This window comes from Theobroma cacao, chromosome 1 (genome assembly GCF_000208745.1).
Source record: "Theobroma cacao cultivar B97-61/B2 chromosome 1, Criollo_cocoa_genome_V2, whole genome shotgun sequence".
NCBI classification, from domain to species: domain Eukaryota; kingdom Viridiplantae; phylum Streptophyta; class Magnoliopsida; order Malvales; family Malvaceae; genus Theobroma; species Theobroma cacao.
The window spans coordinates 37,162,746-37,188,685 of NC_030850.1; the positions used below are offsets into that span (position 1 = coordinate 37,162,746).

Sequence of the window (25,940 nt, forward strand, 5' to 3'; positions counted from 1 at the left end):
AAAAGTAAAATATAAATCACAATTTGTAGTAACTAATATATAGCTTATCAAACATTGTGGTGCTTTTGGTTAATCTTCAATTTCGTTTTGAGATTGTATTCATTGAAATATGTGAATGCCTTCCCATTAAAATAACTTAGGCATGCGCTGGTGCTTATGGTTAGTATTACACAATTCTTGAGAGTGCTAAAAGTTAAAAGTTAGCATCTTTTTTTCTCCTCTAAACTCTAATATCATATGTACCAAAAATCAACTTATTTTAATGTACAAAATTACTTGACACTTAATGATATCGTCCGCTTGTTACTAGAGATATATAGTAATTATTTACTTAAATCATTTACGAATGTGATGGGTTGAATAAACTTGTTTATGCATTTTATGTCTGATTTTAATTAAAAAAAATGGTTCAACTTAGGTCCCAAAAGAGTTTAAAAGGTTGCACCGTTAATGCACGGTGTTCGATTTAATACTAGGCTTAGGCAAGCACCTGGTCACGTGCGCTGCGCATGACAAAAAAAAAAAAAGAGAAGCAGCAGGAGCAGGAAGGAAGGAGAAAGAAAAGGCCTAGGCCCCAGCCCAAGACGAAGCCCAAGCAGATTGATTGGGTTCTCTGTCGGTCCAAACGAAGTCCTATCCAATAACAATAATGGACGGTCTCATTCTCCTTAAATAATCATTAATAAGGCGCAGGAGGAGAGAGAGAGCAATCAAAAAAGGGCGAAATTTCGCCGCCTCTGAGCCATTGCCCTCTTTTTTTCCCCTCCTAAAACCTCACTTCGTTTCCTACTCTTTCTCTCTGTTTTTCTTTTTTTCAACTTTATACAGGAACACAGCGTTTGCGGTTGAGTTGCGATTGGAGTTCCTTTAGGTAATATGATACTAGTTTCATTTCTCATTAGACCTTTACCCACCTCTTGTGTGCTATGCTACCATAATAGTATTAGTAACATTAAACTCTCAACGAAATGGAAAGTTTCATCTTTTCCTTTTTCCTGCTTTTATGTTTTGCGTATGTGTAAATTTCTGAAAAATGGTACTGAGTTGCAACTCAGAAATTTAGTGGATTGGGCTTTCATTGTTCTTTGAAATCAGTCTTACATATACACACACTCATGAACGTTTAATGCATTCAATTTTCTTGCCCTTCCTTTACTGTTTATGAGTTTGTGTAATACATATACATACATATATACCTGGAAAGTTTAATGCATTCAATTTTCTTGTCCTGCTTTTACTGTTCATAAGTTTGTGTAATATGGAATTTGCCTCTTAGTAGGTGACATGGAGATTCCCTTTTTCTTTCAATTCTTTTGAAATTTGTTATTTAGAGTTCAACTCTATATATGGCTTATGAGCATTCATAGTAGTGTATCATTTGCATGATTTCAAAGTGATAATGGTGCTTTATGCTGCATTCTGCCTGTTCAGGGTTTGGGAAAATTCCTTGTTGTTTTGTTCTGCCTTCTACTTTATTCAGGGGTTTAATAGAATTCACAGCATATGTTTGCATATGTAGTTATTTTCTTTTTAAAATTTAAAGGATATTACACACACACACATGCACATAATATTTGTATTCTCTGCCTCAGATTTTGGGTGTAAAACAGCCAACGCATTGTAGAACTTTTCTGGACTCTTTATATGCTAATGAATTAAGGTATTGGAATCAGGTTGGTGCAAATGGCTGGCAAATCTAATAAGGGAAGGAATCGGAGAGGGTCAAACAATTCTACAACTTCTTCAGAGCCAGCTGTGTCATCTGATGCTCCCTTGAAGGATAATGTAACTGCTTCTGAGCCTCCCAAAGTTGAGTCTAATGGAGTTCCAGACATGGCTGAATCATCTGGTCCCAAGTCAGAATTGACAGAGCATGAAAGTTCGAATTTATCAAACCAACCAAAGCAAGGTGAATTTGGATATGCCATTGTTAAACTATTATTATTATTATTATTTTAAAGTTTTAACCGTTCATGAGCACATCCACGTCACCTCAAATATCTTATGAGAATTTACTTTTTCAAGAGATTTATTACCATAATGGTTTAATGGAAGAGCTTCAATATTTTTCTATTTTGAGAAAGAATGGCATGACATACATTTCAATGATTTATCTACATGCATACACGTCCATTTGCCAATTTTTGCCTTAAACAATTTTAAACAGATGAATCTTCCTTATCAGTACCTTTTTATGTTTTAGACGCATCCAACTTAGGTTAACAATGTGTTTTCGACTGTTGTTTATGTGATATCTTGATTTTAGTATGTTTTGTGGTTCTGATGAATGCTTCTTTAGATTGTTGTTGGGCTCAATCGTTTCTTTCCTCCATGCTAATGCAGGTGACCTTCATCTTTATCCAGTGTCTGTTAAAACTCAAAGTGGGGAAAAGCTGGAGCTGCAAGTGAGCCAACTTGATTGTGAAACTATCTCTTCGCACTCCTTCTCTGGTTTACATTTGTGTGTTTGTATGGTTAGGTGTCCATATGCATCTGTGTGTGTGTGGATTCATTCTCATTGAATTCCGATTAAAAATTGAATTCTCTATTTTCATAGATACCTTATTGCTAACGTGGTTAAAATCCTGAATTGAGTAGTTTATTTGAATATGCAGCTGAATCCTGGAGATTCTGTCATGGACATACGACAATTCCTCCTTGATGCTCCTGAGACCTGTTACTTCACATGCTATGATTTACTGCTGCACGTTAAGGATGGTTCAACTTATCATTTAGAAGATTACAATGAAATATCAGAAGTAGCTGACATTACTATTGCTGGTTGCTCCTTGGAGATGGTTGCTGGTATAGTAGCACTGCTTTCCATTTTATGGTTTAAGGTCTGTATGTGGGCTCTAACCTGAAAATTATTGTGGCAGCATTATATGATGATAGATCTATCAGAGCTCATGTTCACCGCACAAGAGATTTGCTTTCCCTTTCTACACTTAATGCCTCACTCTCAACATCGCTTGCATTGCAGTATGAGAATGCACAAAGTAAACCTCCAAATTCAGGTGGTTTGGAATTGGACCTGAAATCACTGTCCATATCACTTATTTTATTTGTTTTACCAATTTATAGACTTTAGGATTTTGACTTTCAATTTTATTGTTGTTTAGATGCTGCAAGGACTGATGTTCCAGAGCTTGATGGCCTGGGCTTTATGGAGGATGTTGCTGGATCATTAGGTAAATTGCTATCTTCATCTTCAAAGGAGATCAAATGTGTTGAGAGTATTGTTTTTTCATCCTTCAATCCTCCACCAAGCTATCGAAGGTAAAATGCTGACATTTCTTTTCTATAATTACTTCTGTGTTTCACCTATTTCTTGAGCTTTTTTTTTTAATGAGTATCAACAACATATTGTAACCTTTGTTGGGACAGGCTTGTAGGGGATTTGATCTATTTGGATATAATAACATTAGAGGGTAGCAAATACTGTATTACGGGAACCACAAAGATGTTTTATGTCAATTCAAGCACAGGGAATGTTCTTGACCCCAGACCAAGCAAAGCTGGTTCTGAAGCTACAACTCTCATTGGGCTCCTGCAGAAAATCAGCTCTAAGTTCAAAAAAGGTAACAGAATTTGTAAAAAATTATATTTAACTGTTGTTGAAGGTTGAAATTTTCTAGTATCGTTTACCGTTTCTCCAATAATTGTTTCCTTTTGTGTTCTTGTATTGAAGCTTTCCGGGAGATTATGGAGCGGAAGGCTTCTGCACATCCTTTTGAAAATGTTCAATCTCTGTTGCCACCAAATTCATGGCTGGAATTATATCCAGTTCCTGGTAAGTTTGACTTCCTAAAGTTTGATGTTTAGCTCCTGCACATCCTTTTGAAAATGTTTAGCTGTCTGACATTGAGGGTAATTTTTTTGTGGTAAGAATATATTTCATCATTTTTTAATTAAATAACAAATTTAACAATGATGCATTGCAACAGAAGTATAGTAGTATTTGCTACAAATGTGTCTGTTGTTATGGTACTTTGAGGTTGACTGGAATATTAGCAGGACCCTTAGAGGGATGATATGGCTTCTTTTCCTTTAGTATTATTTAATAGCACGAGTTTGGAGGTTGAAATTTCATAGTTTGATCCTTTTCCACATTAAGTTGATTCTGTTGTTTGTGCTGCTTTCAGATCACAAACGTGATGCAGCCAGAGCAGAGGATGCATTGACTCTCTCATATGGGAGTGAGTTGATTGGTATGCAAAGAGATTGGAATGAGGAATTGCAGTCTTGTCGAGAATTTCCGCATACAACCCCTCAAGAAAGGTACATAATTCCATGGACCCCCTTATAATTAATAGTTGCTAATGTTCGTAACTCCTGATTTGTCATTTTTTTTTTGAAGAACTTAATTCGTTCTTTAGCTTTATGCTACTTATTTATCAATAATTGGTAAGTAATGTTTCCTCATAAAATAAATTGTTAGAATGTCTAGCTGGATGAATGTATTGCCTATCATTCACCTTCATAACAGTATGTTATGTGTGAATAACATTTTTTATATGCTTATGCACACTATAACAATATGAACAAGTGCTATATGATAACTGCAATAGTGTTGTACCCAAAATTTAGATTTAATGTGCCATATTGAAAATAAATTTAGTGTCTTTTAATCTGATCATGTTAAGTGTTGTAATCTTGGGAAATGAACCCCAAAATTCATGTGTGTGATTGAAGGGGAAATTTAGAAATTTCTTTTTACATTTGTCCCATGTGTCGTAATCTTAAGATTAAAGAGTGCAAAATAAACTAATCTAGCATGTTTTCTTTTTAAGATTACAAAGAATGAAAGGGAGTATTCTATAGTTTGAAAGTAAAATTACCATGTCATAAATGATATTGTTCTTTTAACCATATACATCCATGCTACTCACAAGCTTTAAGATGTTAGCAATCTTTGTAGAGTTTCTGCTTATTATGGGGATAATTTTGTGGCAGGATCCTGCGGGATAGGGCTCTCTACAAAGTGACCTCTGACTTTGTTGATGCAGCAATTAGTGGTGCTATTGGAGTCATCAACAGATGTATACCACCCATAAATCCAACTGATCCAGAGTGCTTTCACATGTTAGTGTTCCATAAAAGATCTCTGTATTTGTTCATTGCTTTCCAATTTATTAGTTATTGATGGTTTATTTGAGGAGTGATGTGATCCTGTTTAACCTTTGGATCTCTTCATTTTGTGATACTGAAGTTTGTTCATATTGCACTATTATACTTCTTATTCTTCTCTATCATTGAGATAAACTTGGTACTATGTTTTCTTTTTATTTCAGGTATGTTCATAATAACATATTCTTCAGTTTTGCTGTGGATGCGGATCTGGAACAACTTTCCAAGAAACGTGCGGCAGATACCAATTCAAACAATCAGAGTGCAAATGAATCCATTTCATTTTGTTCATCTGAAAGGGTTGCTAATGAAATGTTGCATGGAGATAGCATGGATTCAAATGGGGAAAGATATGGTGGATCAAGCATAGGAGACAGTAATAATGTAAAAGAATCAGGTCAAGTGTCCGCCGAGACACAGTTGGCTGAGAGTGAGCAGGCTACGTATGCCTCTGCAAATAATGATTTGAAAGGCACCAGGGCATATCAGGAAGCTGATGTCCCTGGACTTCATAACCTTGCTATGGCCATAATTGATTACAGGGGTCATAGAGTGGTAGCTCAGGTGAAGCCATCTTTCTTCATTTTTTTAGTGAGAAGCTGTTGATGCCAGAGTTGTGTTCCTTCATCAGCCTAATTCTTTTTTGCTTTTAGGTGTCTCTGTTTTTCTAAAATTTTGTAGCATAATTTGATACTTCTCTTTTGTAGAGTGTGTTACCTGGTATTCTCCAAGGGGACAAATCAGAGTCTCTCCTTTATGGATCTGTTGACAATGGCAAGAAAATTTGCTGGAATGAAGATTTTCATTTAAAGGTGAGGAAATATGAAATCTGACATTTCCTTAAAAGTAAAGTACTTATGTCAGGTTTCTCATATGGCATGTTTATTAGTTGTCTCTTTTGGGGTAGGGCATCAATTTCTTTCAACTGTACAATTTGTTTTATCTTGTGGTTTTACTTTCATATGTTTCAAACATGTTATTGTTATGAAAGTCTTGAGTTCAAATTTTTTTTTATCACATTATTAACTTTTTTGCAAAGAACAAATGTTTTACGGGTGCTGACTTCTATATTTCTTTAGGTGTTAGAGGCTGCCAAATGCCTTCATTTGAAGGAACACACAGTACTTGATGCGTCTGGAAATGTTTTCAAATTGGCTGCTCCAGTGGAATGCAAGGGCATTGTTGGTAGCGATGACAGGTGATTGAATTTTCTCTTGTGATTTGCAATTGAATGAGCTGTATTAGAAAGTGGTACTAGTATTTTAGTTTTCAAAGATGTAGACTTTGCTAATATATTTTGTTTTCTACTTGCATCATCTTTGTCTTGATGCCTTAATGATGATTGTCAATGTTTTTGTTGTCATGGCACCGTCATTGGTAAATCATGTGTTGAAGCATGTTTTAATTTGTGCTTAGCCACATTGTCATCCTCATCTTCCTTTCCTTCTGCATTCCTTTCCCCCCTAATTTCATTTTTTGTTTTAGGCATTATCTTCTGGATTTGATGAGAGCAACTCCTCGTGATGCAAATTATACTGGACCTGGATCCCGATTTTGTATATTGAGACCAGAACTAATTACTGCCTTTAGCCAGGTATAACATTCTTACATTAACATCAATTTGCAACTTGTTTGAAGTGCTCCATATCTGATGTTGTCTGCTTAAATGAAGAGGGCTCAAGCTGCAGAGAAATCAAAATCTGAGCCTAAATCTGAGGGAGAGGCTAATGTGACAACTGATTCATCAAAGGTTGCTGGTGTAGAAGTGCCAGTGGGGACAGAGGCCCATGAAGCTGCAACTTCAGATGATAACCAGGCAAGGATCTCATAATGAAGAAAGATATTTAAGCTATTGCATTCTTTTTCTATATCCCCTGGTTGGGTATTTTTAGAACTCTCCTATATGCTCTTTCTTTTTTGTTGCCTGATGTGCCAATATGCCCCCCTCAACTTTAAAAAAGTGTCTGTAGTAGTCACTGAGTAAGTCAAAGCCTTAAAACTTTTCTGCAAAGGGCAATTGGAATTCTTATGTAAGGTATTAATCAGGGGGAAACTTTGAAATGGTTGTATGCATTTTTATTTTTTATTTTTACGTTGTACGTGGATTAGGGCATTGAATGTGAATGGTAACATGCCCATGTTAGATATGAATTTTTGGACATTGAATGTAATGCTTGATTATTCTCAGTTCTATCACCTAATTATTTTAGCAATAAATATTATTTTGGTCTGTTTAACATGTGACTGTGCTCATGTGCTCAGTAATTTTTCTTCCTGTGACCACAGGGTATAACCAAGGAAGGTGCAGATAAAGAATGTGTTTCTGCATCTGTTAAAAGTTGTGAAACATATGAAGATATATTCTTTAATCCCAATGTTTTCACTGAATTTAAATTGGCTGGGAGTCAGGAGGTGAGTCTCATACGTCTGCAACTTTCTTTATTTTGGAATGCTGTTAAAATATGGATTTTCTTAGATTTTTCCATTGTGCACACCAGGAGATAGCAGCAGATGAAGAAAATGTGCGGAAAGTAAGTTCTTATCTACTAGATGTTGTACTTCCTAAGTTTATACAAGATCTTTGCACCCTGGAAGTTTCACCCATGGATGGCCAGACATTAACAGAAGCACTCCATGCACATGGAATTAACATCCGGTACATTGGAAAAGTAAGCTTTATGTATTATGTTTGTTGCTTGATAATTTTTCTATTTTGGTATTAGCATATAATAGCCGCGGGCTTACTCTTATAGATCAATAAAATTTGATAAATTAATTAGTCAATCAGCCATTTTAACACAATTTTACAGGTTGCTATTGGGACCAAACATCTACCTCATCTATGGGATCTTTGTTCTAATGAGACTGTAGTCCGGTCAGCAAAGCACATCCTTAAGGTGATATCATGTTGTTGTATACTTGAACATCTATTTCCTGTTTAGATAATGCTTTTCTGCATTTCTCTTTCTATTGTCAAGTTTTTATTTGGTAATGGTTATTACCCCTCATGCCATCTATTTCTTGTTATGCAGGATGTTTTGAGAGATACAGAAGATCATGATCTTGGACCAGCAATCTCACATTTTTTGAACTGTTTCTTTGGAAGTTGCCAAGCTGTTGGTGCAAAATTAACTTCTAGTGTACAGTCCAAAAACCAAAAGAAAGTATGTTTAATCTAGATGAATTTTTCATCCCGAGTTACTTTAATATAAGTTGTTTCATATGTGTTATTTCAATAAATGCTACTCTCAGGGCCCTTTGTAGTATAGAATGTTTAGTGTGTAAATGATCAAAATCTATTTAAGCTAGAGATTCCATTGCCTAAGGGGAACTGCTTTCTAAAAACGGTTGTTTACTGTTCTTGTAAATCAGTTTTGCACTTGTATCCTATGGTGATGGTAAATCTAGTCTGGAATAGAGTGCCTGGGGTCTGTATTTATTTTCAAAATATTTGCAGGAGCAAGCAAGTCATCAATCGTCAGGGAAGACTTCAAGGGGACCTGCCAGATGGAAGGGCAAAGCATCTGCTAGGAAGAATATTTCCTCCCATATGAATGTTAGCTCAGAAACTCTTTGGTCTGACATTCAGAAATTTGCAAAACTGAAATATCAGGTATTGATTTGTATTATTTTGTATGGATATCCTATAAAGTAGCTAGATCATCTCATCTGTGGTGAAGGGATGCTATGTATTATGAATGAATGCTCATCAGCACATCTTTTTTATTAGTGCCCCAAGGAAACAAGATGTGTGAATCTGGGTTTTGTTGGATCTATGAGTATTTTGTACATTTGAGTACATTAGTTTGTACTATATGTATGATTTTGGATTTTCCTTTCTGTAGTTTGAGTTGCCAGAGGATGCAAGATTAAGAGTGAAGAAAGTTTCTGTCTTGCGCAATCTATGTCAAAAGGTAATAATGGGTTCTTTCAATTTGCCATTTCTTATTTGACTCCCATCTGTCCTTGTTATTTGTTGATGATTGATTGCTTTTATGGCCTTTTTTGTTCTATGTAAAAAGCACCTTAAGAATTTTCTTATTTGCTTACATTGCTGGTGCATGCTTTGAAGCATTTCTTAGGAGATGCATTTTGTGTCAGGAGCAAACTGCATAATATTCCTAGTGGTAGTTTCTATGATTATGCGTCTCTTTTATTAATGGTATTAGACTTTAGGTGGTTCTAGCTTGGACTACCTTGCACAACCTTTATAAACCTTCCACCCTTAATTGTGTTACATGTGCTGAGTAATTTACATTGCAGCTGTGTATTATCTTCTGATAAAATAAACCTAAATGTTCTGATTTGTCCACTGCTTACATTAATGTGGTTCTCTATTCAGGTGGGCATAACTATTGGTGCTCGCAAGTATGATTTTAACACTGCAACACCTTTTCAAACATCAGATATCTTGAATCTCCAACCTGTAGTGAAGCATTCAGTTCCTGTCTGTTCAGAAGCTAAAGATCTTGTAGAGACGGGAAAGGTCCAATTAGCTGAAGTAAGCACTGTATTCCTCATTTACTATAAAAATTTTGAAAAAATTTTCTCTAGAAAAGAGGAAAATTGAGGGTCAAATTTTTCTGCTATTGCTCATAGTTTAATGGTTGAATTGGATTGGATAATTATGTAGAATTTTTAGGATGTGTAATATTTGTGACAATTTTGAGAAACTCGTGTTTCAATCTTTTTCTTAGGGCATGCTTACTGAAGCATACACAATGTTTTCAGAGGCATTTTCAATACTTCAACAGGTAAGTTAAGCCATTTTCTTGGTTTCCACGTATTAAGAATATTTAAATATCAGCTTTTCATGATCTTCTCGTGAATTAATTTCAGGTCACTGGGCCAATGCATCGGGAGGTTGCCAATTGCTGTAGGTAGTTATCACAACTCAAACATTTTACTGATTTTTTTTCAAGTCATCTTTGTATCTTTAATATATATAGTACTCAAGGTTTTGTACATTTTGCTTTATATATTTGATCAAACTAGTGACATATTTCTTCACCTCCAATCTGTCTTAATAGTTTTCACTTCCATATTCAGGTATCTTGCTATGGTTTTGTACCATGCAGGAGATATGGCTGGGGCCATAATGCAACAGCACAAAGAACTAATTATAAATGAACGTTGCTTGGGTTTGGACCACCCTGATACTGCTCATAGGCATGATTTCTTTGCTCTATGTTTTTCATAGTGTCTTAACAATCTGAATATATCTCAATTGCTATTATTACAGTAGAAGTATTATGAATTTTGTTTATAGAAACTTATTACCCTTTTCATAGGTCTTAATTCAACTTAATTTGCAATCCTCCTGCTGTAGTTATGGCAATATGGCTCTTTTCTACCATGGCCTCAACCAAACAGAGCTAGCATTACGGCACATGTCCAGGGCATTGCTCTTGCTAAGCCTATCTTCTGGCCCAGATCATCCTGATGTTGCTGCAACTTTCATAAATGTTGCAATGATGTATCAGGATATTGGAAAGATGAACACTGCACTTCGTTATCTGCAGGAGGCCTTGAAAAAGAATGAAAGGCTGCTGGGCGAGGAACATATTCAAACAGCTGTATGCTACCATGCCCTTGCAATTGCATTCAATTGTATGGGTGCCTTCAAACTATCTCACCAGGCATGTGTTACTGGAAGAATAATGTGTTGTCTTACACTCCAATATGATTCATTTAACTGATTATTGCTTTTGGTGCACACAGCATGAAAAGAAAACCTATGATATTCTCGTAAAACAGCTTGGTGAGGAGGACTCGAGAACAAGAGACTCCCAGAATTGGATGAAGACATTTAAGATGCGTGAACTTCAGGTAAGTGAATGGTTTTGCAATAACAGTGTGATATCAATCTATTCTAGAGTCTGATAAAGAGGAAATTTTTTTTTTTAACAGTAAGTTTAAGTCCATATTTGTATTTGTCCTTTGTGGTGTCTGAAGTTATTGATTTGGAATTTTCAGATGAATGCTCAAAAGCAGAAAGGCCAAGCTTTAAATGCAGCTTCTGCTCAAAAGGCCATTGATATCTTGAAGGTACTTCAATTACCCTGCTCATTTCTTCCCTCCCTTCCACATTGTCAGTTCTCTAAGGCAGCTGCTATCAGAAATTATTTTGTTTTCATTTGGTTGATGCTTTGGTTGTTTGCTCTTTATTCTTTGGTTTTCTTTTTATTTTTTGTTTTTTGCTTTCTCATTCCTTTCCATTTTTTGCATAAAAAGCTAAAAGCAAAATGTAACATCAACCAAATGGAGCCTTAAAAAGTCATCTCTAGCTTTTGAGCATTTTTTTTTTTTGTTGCTCTGGGTTCCTTTTTCAGCCCAAAACCAAAAAAAGAAAAACGGAAAACAATTAAGTAGATGCAGATATGTGTTATTTCTTGCTATGGTTAGCCATCTGACATTCTTCAATGAAGTATGGGTTTTAAACCTTTTTGTTTACCTGATTTATGATTTGGCATGACAGGCCCATCCAGATTTAATACATGCATTCCAAGCTGCTGCTGCAGCTGGAGGATCAGCGAGTTCCAGTGCTTCTCTCAACAAGTCCCTTAATGCGGCAATGATCGGTGAGACTCTACCGCGAGGACGGGGATTTGATGAAAGAGCAGCTCGTGCAGCGGCAGAAGTAAGGAAGAAAGCTGCTGCTAGGGGTCTTGCGACTCGCTCACATGGGATGCCAGTCCAAGCTGTGCCACCACTAACTCAGCTCCTTAACATGATCAACTTGGGGGCGGCTCCAGAGGCAGGTGATGGTGAGGAAGCTGGAGAAAAGGGGGAAGCAAACGGCCATCATCCAAATGGACCAGTTGATGCCAAAAATGATACAGCAACATCAAAGGAAGGAGAACAAGCGCCTGTTGGATTAGGCACAGGCCTGGCGTCATTGGATTTGAAGAAACAGAGAACAAAACCAAAAGCCACGTCTTGAGATTTTGACTGGCTGATTGTCGATGTGTAACTTGATGAATTTCAGGAACAATTGCCACATAGTGGGTGTGAGTGGTGAATGGGTACTCACATGCAAGTCGGGAGAGTAGAATTGCCAGCAAGAATTCAATTTTTTTCCCAATAATCTGGCTCACAGTGATGCAAAATAGGTATTTATAGAATTGTCAAAGAGTCGGTTCTTAGTTTTGTATTGGGCATGATTTGAAGGTAGACTGGTACAAGTGTTTGGTATTGTAGTGTAAAGGGTTAATAAATGGCCCTCCTGAAATGAGCTGTCCTGGCAATAATTTGATACTTGAATTTTAGGCTAGTTATTAATAGCAATTTTGTTTTTGTTTTTGTTTTGGGATTGTGGTGCTCTTGAAACTTGGAACTAGTCTTTTTTTATAAAAGGATTATTTTTCTTGGTCAGTCAATTTTGCTCACTATATTTATGCATGCTTTTCAAAGTAAGAAGTAGAAGAAAATTTAAGAGCCTGTTTGATTTAGGTTTTTTTTTTAGCATAAAAGTTATTATGAAATTTTTTTGCAAAATAATAATTTTTAACTTAAAACTGTCAATAAATTATAAAAATTTTAATTATGATTAAAATTATCATTAAAGTATTTATGTTATCTTTAATTATAAATGGAATAGTTTTTAAATTTTGTAGTATTTTTTGAAGAGTTTACATTTTTTTAAAAAAAAAGTTTTTCTTTTAAGTTTTTTTTTTTATATTTTAGTAATTCATCAAAATGTTGAAGGGAAGTAATGGAAGAGCCATGGGGTCTAGTATTAAGGTTAGAGCTAGTTTACATGAAAAGCAGACCATACTCCTAACCTAGGCTTCTTCTTTTGTTGGCTCACCATACCATTCATACACACAAAGCAAAATATAGAATAAACGTATTAAAAAATTTAGCCATAACATACATATGTTATACCTAAATAAAAATTATATACACAATATCACTATTGGCCTCAAAAAGATGATGGATCAATCTCATCTGTGTGTGAAAAAATTACATAACCTTACAAAATGTTAATGCATTCCAAAATTTTCTCGTACAAAGCAGGCAGGCAGCATATGACTTATTACTCAATAAATTCTATAAAAAATGCAAGTCAAGTCATTCTTCAGCCAGATGCCCCAGCAGCAGCAGCACCACGCTTCTCATCTTCACCTTGCTCTTCTCTAGCAAATTCTTCTATTAATTCACGCTGTCTTGGGGTCAGATTCCTGTACATTGCTTCATATGTGAGAATATGCTCAAGAGCACATTGGGCTGCCTCATAAATATATATATATTACAACCATTCACAACAATATATTTAGGCATCTACAACACTTACTTTGGGATGCTCACATTGAAATGCACATATTGATCACCAAATGAGTAAGAGTTCCTTGTTTTAATCCCTGTCAAAACCATCCAAATTTTCTGTCACCTCAATGTGCCAGATAATACAAACAAGGAGAAAAATGTACTGAGGAAGAGGAATTCAAATAACATGATTATACAAACATGATTATAAAGATGACCAATAAATTCCATATTCTAAAAATATGACAGAGTTGTCTAGAATTCAAGTTAAATTAAGACTCTTTTTTTTCTGTTGACATCTATCTTATTCCCACATCTCTGAGGCCAAAATCTCATTACCAATGCTAACCAAGTACTTAACATATAAACAGAAAGGGACAACAAAAAGGAATTTTCACCCTATACACACCACAGAGACCAACAAAACAAGTATCTCTCTAGTCTTTCTCACCTTTATTCTTCAAAACTACCTTCTGGCCAGGTTGAGTGCCAGGGCGGACCTGCAAATAGGAAACCACATAAATTCACAATTTTAGTGACAAAATAAGCATTCACTTCAACTACAAGAAATAATCAAAGGTCAGTTTCTTATGTTTTACATCAATCATACAAAATTTCCAACAAACCTTGAGCACAACATCACCAGTAAGAGTTGGGACCTGGATGGTTCCTCCCAAGATTGCCTGTAAAAAGCAATCAAAGTAACTCCGGTAAACCAGATAAAAGGACCAGTCTAAATAGTTTGTTTGAAAATATAAAATTTCATATTTACCTGATAAACACTCAAAACTGCATCTACGTGAATGTGGGCACCTTCTCTACGAAAAACCGGGTCTTGGCGGACCTGCAAACAATAACATAATTAATTGAGATAATGAAAAATTTACCTTTAAGCAATGATGAAGTATAGACACTAGGCCTTTAATAAGTGCGTATAGACACTAGGCCTTTAATAAGTGCAAGGGTAAAGACCAAGAATAGTCAAAAAAGAAAGAGCAAGGTCAATTCCGCACAAGTGTCAAGGGTGGGACCATACGCAATTTTGAAAGAATTCAGCAAACTAAGGTACATAAAAAATAACAGTATTCATCTATTAGATTATGTTCCTAAGTACAAACGATATACAACAGCAATGAGGGCCATCAATTGTAGATTAATTTGATATCATAATTTGCTATCACAACCAACTATTTCCACTTAAACAACCTGCCTGAAGCACAGAGAATTTTCCACCATTAAATATTTGAGTTCTAACCCCTATTACCACCACCACCACCACATATTCACTACTTCACCAGGGCTTACTATTGCTTTGCCACACTCATTGTCACTGATCTTCTCAGTCAACATCAAAGCATAATTCTAAAATTCTTGTCCCTGCCACTGCTTCCTTTAGCAGAACACCATTTTTTTGCAAGTATTATCCTGGCCACCAGCCTACCATCTTTGCCAACTTCACCCACCATTCAACATTGTTTACATAAGTTGAGAAAAACACTCATCCAAAAACTTAACATCTTCTATTCAGTTTTCAAACAAGTATATATTGTGATTATGAATAAATTTTCACAAGTAAAAGGCTATAAATTTACAATGATTTCATTTCCTTGAAAGGTATGCAAACTGTCAAGATATCAAACAAGCCCTGAACAAGTTACCTTGATGGTAACATAAAGATCCCCAGGATGAGTTCTATCGGGATCGGCTCCACCACTTCCATAAACCTTCAATGTCTCATTGTTATCCACTCCTGAAGATGCAACACAACTTTGAGTCAACCATTTGATAAAAACAATACTAGAAGACCATGCCTTTGATACTGGATACAAATTTGGAATCGATCACTGAAAAGGGATCACCCTAACACCAATTTGTTGTTTGTAGTTCTGATGTTGAAAATGAAAATGTGATTGTTAATGCACTGTTATAGTCAACAAGCATTGAGAAGATGAATAAATCATGAAGAAAGATATCAGTAACATCACTTTCTCTAGTTCCCAACTCTACAGTCAAAAATGAAAAATGATAAAACTCATAGGAGATAAGAAAACAATTTAAAAAAATTATCAAAGGCAACATGGATAAGCTTATAGTTTGTTTCACTACTCAATATATAAAAGTTTCAATGCCTTAGTTTTGGTTTCAGTTTTTAAACACACACGCACACACATAGTAAGTAGAACAAGAGACTACAGACCCATGATACAATGCAGGACATAACAGGTTAAACCGTTAGCAAAGCAACCACCAAATAGACCTTTAACTTTGCTACATACCTGGCATTATGTCCAATTTGACTGTTTTTGGTCCTCTCACTAACCTAGCTCCATTGCATGACCTGCAAAGCCTCTGTTGGCAGCAAAAAATAAAGGATCTTAAATGACAGTTGTGAAAGAAAATTCAAACTGGAAGAAGCTAAAATCATACAACATAAATTCGTCATGATTAATGCATGAATTAATAAACAACATTAGTTGCACACAGCATTTATCCATAGAAAAGAAAGAGAAGTCATCACAAAATCCACATTGAGAAAATTAATTACCACTGTTTAATCAAGAAAAAAACCATCATGCTAAAAGAACCCCAATAAAAACAACATAAAGCAACGACAACAAACTAAACATGACCAAACTAGACGAGAGTCATCAAATATGAGATAATGTGGATGTATAACTTACTGATACAAACTGGCCAGTTCCACTACAATGAGGACAAGTAGAACGAATACTCATAAAGCCCTTGCTGATAGATATCTGAGACAGCAGCAAAACTATAAGTTAACAAGGAAAGAAATTAAGTCCCCTCCATAATTATCCATTAAACTAACCATGCCTGAGCCTCCACAATGCCGGCATCTTTCAGGTTTCACACCAGGAGGGACACCTTCTCCACCTGAAAAATGGAGAAAATAACTTGTCCAAATAAAAAAAAAAAAACTTATTAACTAAGGCTCTATTTGGTTGATGCTTTTCCTACGTGCTTTTTGCTTCTTGGAAAGTTGGTTTATACAATGTCATAAAAAGTGCACAAATAATTAAAATGTAACACTAATTCTTACATATTTAATCTATACAAAAGTAGAATTAAGCATTTGGTTATCTAAAAAATTTAGATATTTTATCTATAATCTTTCAAAAGTATCTAATTCCAACATATTATTTTTATCTTTTCAAAAAAGTATTATTTGAGAGGAAAGATAAAGCATACCACAAGCTTGACAAAGCATTGGAGCTTGAAATGTCACTGTTTTGGTGCATCCCTGAACAGCTTCCATAAATGATAGTTCAACTGCAATCTAAGTAATGATAAATCCACACATGACCAGTCAGAAAGATAAAAATAGAGGAAAAAGCATAATCATTGACACAAAATTAGAAAATGATGGAAACCTTGACATCTTCACCGCCAATTTTATTTTTGAATATATCTTGAAAGTTGAATATCTGACCAATATGCATATTAAAATATCATATTAGAGCATTGAAAACCCAAAAAATAAAACAAAAAAAGTATCAAAAAACCTACAGATAATCACATTCATTCCTCCAACAACCATATTCACATGCAAGAAACAACAAATCACAATGCTCAATTGCTCGCTAACAACAAAAGTGGTGAGCTCATACAAATACCAGTAAACCAAGCAGCAAGAATCAACCAAGTACAGGGCATTGATGCCTCAAATATCAATAATAGCATGAGAAAACATCACATATATACCCACTTGTCTACTGATCTTGACAGTATCTGATCATCCAATGACACTACAGTTCATGAGAAATCTTTTCATTATGAAATACTAATAGTACACTACCAAAATAGCACCTCGAACTAAAACTAAACAAAACAAAATACAAGATGGGCATCAGATATCATCATATTTCAAATTTCTAGAATTCAAATTCTTGAAAACTAGAATTTAGCACCATAAATGAGCATATCTAACCATATGAAGCTTTAAGTTCAGTAATTAACAAAAAGAAACAAATTACATCTTGAAAGTTGCTGAAATTGAATGGATTAAAATCTTCGTTAAAGCCGCCGCTATTGTTTTGTTGCTGCTCAAATGCATCATGGCCAACCTATAAAATTTTGTAGATACTAAGGTCAGCAACAAAAACTATTACGAGAAAAAAATAGCATAAATGTTCAGAAAACAGTGTAGAAGCAAGAATATGCACAGGAAAAGAAGAATTGGTCGTAAATTTTACAAAACCTGATCATACTCTGCACGCTTGTTCTCATCTTTTAAAACCTACAAAAGAACAAAAAAAATGTTATTCCGTTAGGGATATTAACCACGCAAATAGGCAATAATTTGTAATGAGATAAACTTACTTCATAGGCCTTGGAAACTTCTTGAAATTTTTTCTCAGCTTCAGGATCATCTTTATTTACGTCTGGATGGAGTTTTTTTGCGAGCTACAAAATAGTAAAAAAATTTGAATACAGAATAGTAAGAAAATTTGAATTAGAGATTGATGGAAGTACAAACAAACTACAGAAAACTTACACCAAAATAAGCTTTCTTTATTTCAGATGCAGTAGCATTCTTGCTTACACCAAGTATATCGTAATAATCCCTAGCAGACATAGCAGCTGAACCAAACCAAAAGATAAAAATCAAGTCAAGAATCAAAATGAGAGACAAGAGAGAGCGAATCAAATTAAGAATCAAAATAAGAGAGAAGAGAAAGCAGGTATAATACCAGTGCCATGAATTGACCGTGTTGCATGCAAGTTGACATTTAAAAGTCCCAAAAGCAAGCAGTTTTTAGTGTTAACTGCATTAAAAAACATAGGTTAACTGCATTAAAAAGCATGTAATTAACACTCAAGAACAAACAAAACAAGAAAGGATTCTCTGATTAGTTAGGAAGAAATGTTGCAAAAGCACTGGAATTGCAAAGCCGACAACCGACAATGGCCGTGCCCAAACAAAGATGAGAAAGTGCAAAACAAAGCAGAGAAAGCAGAAAGGGGGGAGATGGTAAATTACCAAATTGGGGAGTGTGATTTCGAATAATGTTAACTGGATTGCAAAGTCCGTTAGTGAAACTCCTAAAACCCCCAGCAATCAGAGTCTTACATATCTACAATTGAAAACAATATTATGAGACCAAAACCAAGAGCCAATTCCGTAATTATATGAGAAAAAGAAAGATAAAATTAGAGAAGGAGGAGGTACAGAATAGGGCTGGAAAGGGTCGGACTGGGAGTAGGAGCGCCGGACCAAGCATTGCATAAGCCTAATGCCATTTGAGCCAACCATTTGCGACCTTTCTCTTAAATTCTCTTCTTTCTTTTAGGGTTCTTATCTATATTTGTATGTATATATCTCCCTCTCTCTGGCAGTAATAACTGAAGAGAAATCAAATCAAGTTAGGGCTTTGGGGACGTGAATAATAAACCCTCGCAAAACCCTAAAATTGATTGGATTGATAGATAGCTGGAAGCTTCTAGCGCTGTAGTTTGTTGTGGTTTTAGGAATGGGGTAAATGACAACCACCCAGAGGGCACAGCTAATGACGTATGGCGAGAGCCCAATTTTGCTGGAAATCAAGGGCCTTTTTATAGTGCTTGGGCCTTGTATAGCTTCTGCGGCCCATGAATAAGTTGGGCCAAAAAGAAAGCACAAGTTTTGAAGGTGTCTGCCACTGGATGATGGAATGTTAGTAGACTAGAACCTTTTGAAAGTAGGGCTGCAACTGCAACTTATCCTCACAAATCACAGAGACTTTTGGTTCCTATTTCCTAGTAGTAGAAAGGATGCCGATGAAGTCGGTGGATGCGACCGTTTCAGGCTTTGACAGCGTCTTTGAGAAATTCAGATCAGATGCGCCCAACAACAAAGCCAGTCTCATCCTCTTCTTGGCCGATAAAGACCCTAGTACCTCTCTCAGTTGGTGTCCTGGTACTTTTTCCTTCATTTACTACTTTTGCTTAATCTACATGCAAATAAATAAAACTTTGGCCCATTTTCTGTGTGTTTAGACTGTGTGAGAGCTGAGCCTGCGATATACAAGAAGCTGGAAGCATCAGCAGATGATGTGGCAGTGCTGAGAGCTTATGTGGGTGACAGACCAACGTGGAGGAATCCGCAACACCCTTGGCGACTAGACTCGAGATTCAAGCTCACCGGAGTCCCAACTTTGGTTCGCTGGGATTGGCAGAATGATGCCGTCAAAGCTCGTCTGGAGGACCATGAAGCCCACCTTGAACACAAAATCGATGCGCTTCTCTCCGCCTAATGAATCGAAAGCTACCTTTGATGTTTGGGTTAGCTTCTGAATAAATATTATTTTATCATCCCATCACCTTCTTATTTTATCACTTTCCTGTCTACCTGATGAAATATTTTGTTTTACTATTAGTATCTTTCCTATCATACAATTCGAATTCATATTTTGCTGAAGTGATTTTCAGAATAGTCAACAAGAACTAAATTAAAATGGTACTAATCAGAGGGATAAAAAAAGGTTTGCTACTTACGTATATAATTTAGAACCACCTTGTTAGGGTAAATTAGATTAGATTCCAAAACCACTCCAAGCAGTCGGAATGAGATTTTTACAAAAAACTTTAAAGCAACCTATCACAATTTTGACTATGCACAACATCCCTGGATTTTCACTTTTGTACAAAAAAACTATAAAACTGTTTATAGCTCTCTACTCTACCTCTTCCTTTCTCCTCCGCAGGTCAATTACCCCTATTCCTATCAGCGAAACAACCTATACTTAGCCTAAGTTGGTCAAGTAGCGAAATGGAAGTACACTAACAAATATTACCAAGCACATTGCATATGACCAACATAACCTCATATTCCACACTTTGATAGTGTAGGAGTCAACTTCAGAGTTATATCACCATAAGCCTCATCTTGTCGTACATCAACTAGTCCATAACTCTTCAAAACCTGTGTTTTGGCCATGAGTGCAACATAGGCATTGTATGTAAACAGGAACAGGAACAGGAACAGGAACAAAAGGAGATTCAGCTTACATCTATTTTGAAATGCTTTTACTTACCAATGTCTCAAAGAACATTCGAGCACATATTTTTCTTGTTTTTCCTTCTAAAATATTGTTCAAACTGAGATCTCTATGAAGATCTTCTGAAATTGGGGTTATAGGGGACTGTTTTTTCAAGTATTTAGCCACTGCCCTGCACAGCGGCAATATAACCAAAAAATGAATCTGGTCAGTGGTAAAGCAAAAGGTGAATATTCTTCATTTAATTAAAAAAAAGGCAGTACCTTGTTCTCACAGATAAGGAATCCACCCCTTGGCTTCCTTGGGATTCTGCAGCAGAATGTAACAAGAAAATCTGTAAATCATGGAATTTTGTAACATTCTTATATTGAACAAGATAAAAAAAAGACACCGTGCACTTAGAAACTAAAAGCTTATTCAACTTACCTGTTGGTGTATTGCCATCTTCTTCCAAAAAATAAAGATCCTACAATATAATTCCTTGTGTCATAAGCATGAGCAAAGGAAGTAGATATAGGAAAGAACAATTTTCTACTGCTAATTATATCACCACAGTATTCCGTAACCTCTATTATAAATGTTATTATAAAGTGCTTTTTCTGCGTACGGAGTCAATTTTTTTTTTTTTATCCAAACTCATGGTGATTGTCATTAGATATTAAGTACATCATGCACACGCCCCGATGTTTGAAGCACTGCCTCTTATGTTAAACTCTAGAAATTTTCCTGAGTCTTATTTCAGGGCAACACACCCTCGAGGCACACCAGAATGGACCATTAGAATAGGACAGACCCTTAACAAATAACTATTGAAGAATAGGAGACATCGTTAAAACAATCAAGCAATAGACCATCACCACAACAATAATCTGACAAAAATGCAACATAGAAAAACATACTGCTTCAGAAGACCCAAATTCAGGAATAGCTGAAAACCCAGTGTTTTCCAGATGTGATTGCTCCTCCAATAATGTCATCGGCGTATCAATCCCAGATCCATGAGTTCCACTAAATGTTGCAATATCTGGTGTGCTAGTTGCTCCTGCCTTAGGTGCCAACTCTGACTGTAAACTGTTAGTTGAGAAAGGAGAGTCATCTCTTCTAAACGGAGAAGGCATGGATCCAGCTGGGAAAGACCCAAATTCAGGAAAAACATTGTCAGTGGCATTACTTTCATTACGTCGAAGACATTCAATTTCAGGAGCTGAAACGGGAGAAAATCCAACTCTTGGATCTGGGATAGAGGCATCATATTGCCCAATCCTCAGCTCCGAGATAGCATCAGTTGTAGGAGCAGTAGACTGTAGTAATGTAGGTTCTGGGACAACTTTCTTTGGTACCACCAAATGGGATTTTGTAGAGATATACTGCCCGTTGAACATAATGCATATATCAGCACACGACCCTGCAGGTATACAAGTTCCATGTTCCCATAAACTTATCTTTCGACATTAGAACCAAGCATCAAGACAAAATAAGCAAGCAGGATGTACCAGTAAATGAAGGCTCGTCAAAAACCTGTCCCATTCTTTGACTGCAATTCAACTTCCATACACCCAAAGCAGAAGAAGGAAGTTTCCTTCTCTTTCGTACTAGATCGCTACAATCTTCAAGTGCCCTCTTCATCAACCTTCTCATACATATATATCAACAATCAATACCAGATTAAAAAGGAAGGGAGAGAGAGAGAGATAGAGAGAAGAAGTAAAACACCATATCAATCATGAAATCAGCTATACCTATTCGGTAACACCAGTTTCTCATCAAAGAACCTCCTCCTTGGTATTCTTCTCTGTCTTGGCTGCTGCACTGGTGGAGATTGTTGAATGACAAGCTGAGGTGATGCACACCCTGAGACAGATTAAAAACTAGGATCATGTAACGATATCACTTAAAAACTGAAAAGGACAATTCTTTAGGCACCAATCTAATTTTCACGATATGCACCCACCAAATGAAACCTCAGGAGGCCCTTTCGAAACAGCAGAAGTTGGTGGATCTGAGTGCTGCTGAAAAGGCATAGATGGCACACCAGAAGCTAACATGTTCAAACTTGGAGTATGGGCTTCCTTCTCGTTCAGGACTTCCTCCAAAGTACCGGTCATTTCAGGTGTATCATTTCTGTGATCTGAAAACACTGGGGGGAGGTTTTCAGTGTAAAAGTCACGGGGAGCATCACGGATCGTTTCAATTTCTGGAAAATCTTGAGAACTGTCATTGCTCATAGACTCAAGTACTTGTGACTTATTACTTGGACCTGGATCCTGAAAAGCAGCACTTGCACTAGGCACTTCTATCTGATTGTGTTGACCAGGGTCTTGAGAACGCACATGACCATCCTCTGGAGGACCATGAAGTTTGCTATAATCGTAAAAGGGAAAAAAATCATAAATGTGAACAAAGAAAAATGTATTGCTCTTCAAAAAGTTTGAAAATATAATCTTTAAAGATGAAATTAGGGACATACTCATTCATTTGTATGGACCCAGACTTTTGGAACACATCCGGAAGTGATGCATCCCTCATGATATCCTGCACAATATATGTTTCTGTGGGTGAAAATGCAATTCTAGTAGTTTGAAACAAAAAATAAATCAATGGCAAACTTCAATTTGCCAGGGAGAAATGTCTTACCTCATCAAAAGTTATAGCAACATACGGATCCCCGCCAATAGGAATTTGATCTATTGAAAATATAAAGCACAAGTTACATCATCGCCATTAGGATAGAAATATGGACACGAGAATATAGTTACTTTTTCAGAAAAGTGGCAAATAGCAGTCCCATTCCATATAGTACCTGTAAGTGTTATATCTTCTTGATTGCTGAGATGATTATCTGAAGATCTGCGAATGAAAGTTCACATATCATATTACTTATCAGCCAGAGGCCCCAAAAACTGTAAAACAGAAAGAATGGATTTTTCTAAAAGCACTTACCCTTCGGTACACATAACACCATCCAATTCCATGGCATCCAGATTAAAGGTCTGCGGCAAAGTGATAGCTTGAAAGGGTGCCTGTCTTGCATCCTCAGGCAAATCAACTTGAACGGAAGCAAAGACCTTTCTTAACCCAATAAGGACGATGTTGCAGTCATGGAAAAGATAATCAACTTTCTTAGAGTATATACGAACAACGCCCAAAAGAAGGTGGCCTGACATTCTTAGTGCAATGGGAACTTCTGGGAACATTATGAGATCTGCAGATTGACACGAATAGAATGAGGATGAGGAAACGAAAAAAACAGCTAGAGTATACTACATGCAGCTTCAATTCACACGCATAAAGACTAAGAAAACAAATGCCAAATGGTTTATTGTATTTTTTGATCCAATTCCAAGCAAAGTTTATAAGAATTTCATTAATGATTGAACTATTCAAAATTGTTAAGCAAAATGTACACCCGACACATTATAGATTAAAAAAAATTCAAGGAATTAAGGAAACCAATTGGATAGCATCTGAAACAGGAGGGGAGGGGACGAAAAAAGCATCAAGCAAAAGAGTGGGCGAAACGTGATAGCAAGCAGTGGAAATAAGTGGCGAATTTACAGTAAGAAGGAAAAGAGAGGAAGACAGACCAACGGTGGAAGGGATATCGGCGGCGGTGTAATGAGACTTCTTGAGGCGGTGCTGGAGATGAGCGGCGCACCACACTGTTCCAAGAGGGCCCTTACGAGCCAAAAATGTCTGCGAATAAAACATGTTCCTTTTCCCTTTCAAAAATTGCTATTCATTCAGATTTCTGAGAGAGAAGAAACTTTATTTCACTCGTTGCGTTGCAGCAGAGCAGAGGGTTAGGGCTAAATTAAATTAACTAGTACAGCAAAACGGAAGAAATGATTCAAGATCCTATTTATATTTATACGCCAACACTTCTTTTGATTTTTGGGTTGAGGAGCGGCGAGGGCGCGGGAAACAAGTTTAGGCGCCAACTTGACATACCACTGAAATTTCTTTTGTATTATTACGAAAAACTCCTTCACTTGAACAGAGATTTACGGCTGTTGCCATTGGACAACGAACTCCACTTCACATCACTAACCGCATACGTGGCGGTTAAATAAATGGTTCGTTGCCATTGTACCCACTTATTTATGGTTTTTACCTTATACTACATGACATACATGGGGACCGAGATGAGACAAAGAAACTTAGATTTTGTTGAGGCAATTTTACACACGACACCGAACGAATATAATACAAATTTAAATTCACAATAGTCACATTTTATATATTCAATGTATCAAATTTGTTTAATGCATTTAATTTATTTAATTAATTATGTTTTTGTATTGGTTCGTATAATTTGTTTATTTGTTTAATCAATTATGTTAGTGTATCAATTCGTATAAAATTTTATCACAGTTTAGATAAATTTCATATAATTTAATAAATAAATTTTGTGGTATGAGAATGATATGTGACAATGATGAGATAGTCTTTGATCCTTCACTTTCGATGTTCTATTACGATGATACATTATATTATTTGGATTTCATTATAATTTTTTTATTTTGATGTTAATGTTAGATTTTATCATGCTTATGTTAATATCAATGAATTTTTCACATGATGAATATTATTGTTTGGTTATACTCATTTTATAATTACTAATTTTAAATTTAAATAATAAATTTATATTATGTTAAAATATAATTATAAATAAAAAATATATTTAATTTAATTATACTAATTGTGTTTAAAAATTTAATCATGTTAAACATATTAACCATGTAATATCATATTAAATTCCTATTCGGCCTAGCTTTGTTTAACTTAAAAACTATTATTAAGTTCTTATAAAAAATAATAGTTTTTAAAATTAAGCTAAAACTATTTGGTAAATTGTTTAACAAAATAAATTATGTAAGCTCTAATTTCGATTAAAATTACCATAAAATGTATTCATATAATCTTCAATCACCTAATAAACTATAATATTATGCTTCAAGTTTATATATAATTTCATGTATTAAAATCGAAGAAATCAATCAAAAAAATAAATAACTTTCAAACTTGTATAATAGTAATAGCATTTGATTTTTGTTGATCTAACAAGCAATCGGACTATGTGCTTTAATATCCAAAAAATAAGAGAAAAGAGGAAACGATGTATTTAATATTAAAATCTTTTTAGGTGAGAAAGAGAAAAAATCTTTAAATAGTATATGAATGCAGTTTTGAATTTTAGATTTTTTTTCTCTTAATCTTTGTAAGATAAATAAAATTATAGATTTTTATATTCTATTGTTGGGTTTTTTATTTTTTTATTATTTTTTGTAGAGAGAGATAAAGAAGAGGGAAATCGTGATTTACGTTGAAGAATGATAATTTGCAGAGATAATAAGAGGAGAGGGAGATTAATTGAGAGAAGAGTATTTTTTGAAAATTAATGTGTTTTTAAAAAAAGAGAATAAAAAGCTCTTCTCTGGAGTTTTTTTTAAACTTTTTTTTTAAATTTTGTTTTTAAAAAAAACTGTTTTTTTTTTTTTAAGAACTTCTGAACAGATCATGTTTGGCTTGGCTTTACTTTCAAGA

General features: G+C 35.4%; 4 protein-coding genes across 5 annotated transcripts; 2 read left to right on the plus strand and 2 right to left on the minus strand.

Annotated features, from left to right (window-relative positions):
- LOC18614665 (clustered mitochondria protein) lies at positions 699-12,438 on the plus strand. The gene is made up of 29 exons (XM_007052523.2): positions 699-871; positions 1,674-1,909; positions 2,344-2,405; positions 2,616-2,805; positions 2,880-3,020; positions 3,123-3,279; positions 3,388-3,581; positions 3,692-3,793; positions 4,146-4,281; positions 4,957-5,085; positions 5,295-5,694; positions 5,838-5,942; positions 6,210-6,328; positions 6,616-6,724; positions 6,803-6,946; positions 7,417-7,542; positions 7,629-7,799; positions 7,941-8,027; positions 8,163-8,294; positions 8,588-8,743; positions 8,976-9,044; positions 9,473-9,631; positions 9,828-9,884; positions 9,970-10,010; positions 10,180-10,299; positions 10,460-10,769; positions 10,852-10,959; positions 11,107-11,178; positions 11,609-12,438. Exons 2-29 carry the CDS (start codon positions 1,684-1,686, stop codon positions 12,071-12,073), a joined length of 4,287 nt encoding a protein of 1,428 aa, XP_007052585.2. The 5' UTR covers positions 699-871; positions 1,674-1,683; the 3' UTR covers positions 12,074-12,438.
- On the minus strand, positions 12,994-18,941 carry LOC18614666 (chaperone protein dnaJ GFA2, mitochondrial). Its single transcript, XM_018113799.1, has 18 exons — positions 18,590-18,941; positions 18,401-18,494; positions 18,111-18,185; positions 17,915-18,000; positions 17,740-17,823; positions 17,618-17,656; positions 17,394-17,483; positions 16,791-16,844; positions 16,609-16,696; positions 16,229-16,293; positions 16,080-16,154; positions 15,675-15,747; positions 15,057-15,148; positions 14,171-14,242; positions 14,025-14,081; positions 13,850-13,898; positions 13,427-13,493; positions 12,994-13,313 (listed from the first exon to the last, which is right to left on the minus strand). Exons 1-18 carry the CDS (start codon positions 18,671-18,673, stop codon positions 13,211-13,213), a joined length of 1,347 nt encoding a protein of 448 aa, XP_017969288.1. The 5' UTR covers positions 18,674-18,941; the 3' UTR covers positions 12,994-13,210.
- LOC18614667 (thioredoxin-like protein Clot) lies at positions 19,047-19,831 on the plus strand. Of its 2 annotated transcripts, none has more exons than XM_007052526.2 (2): positions 19,047-19,315; positions 19,396-19,831. In XM_007052526.2, exons 1-2 carry the CDS (start codon positions 19,171-19,173, stop codon positions 19,650-19,652), a joined length of 402 nt encoding a protein of 133 aa, XP_007052588.2. In that variant the 5' UTR covers positions 19,047-19,170; the 3' UTR covers positions 19,653-19,831. The 2 variants fall into 2 exon arrangements, with proteins under 2 accessions (XP_007052588.2, XP_007052589.2); XM_007052527.2 differs by having other exon boundaries at positions 19,069-19,303.
- Positions 19,872-24,206, minus strand: LOC18614668 (sister chromatid cohesion 1 protein 3). The gene is made up of 13 exons (XM_007052529.2): positions 23,981-24,206; positions 23,337-23,598; positions 23,197-23,243; positions 23,031-23,080; positions 22,864-22,928; positions 22,348-22,757; positions 22,136-22,247; positions 21,890-22,026; positions 21,296-21,801; positions 20,823-20,862; positions 20,660-20,705; positions 20,433-20,568; positions 19,872-20,320 (listed from the first exon to the last, which is right to left on the minus strand). Exons 1-13 carry the CDS (start codon positions 24,102-24,104, stop codon positions 20,222-20,224), a joined length of 2,034 nt encoding a protein of 677 aa, XP_007052591.2. The 5' UTR covers positions 24,105-24,206; the 3' UTR covers positions 19,872-20,221.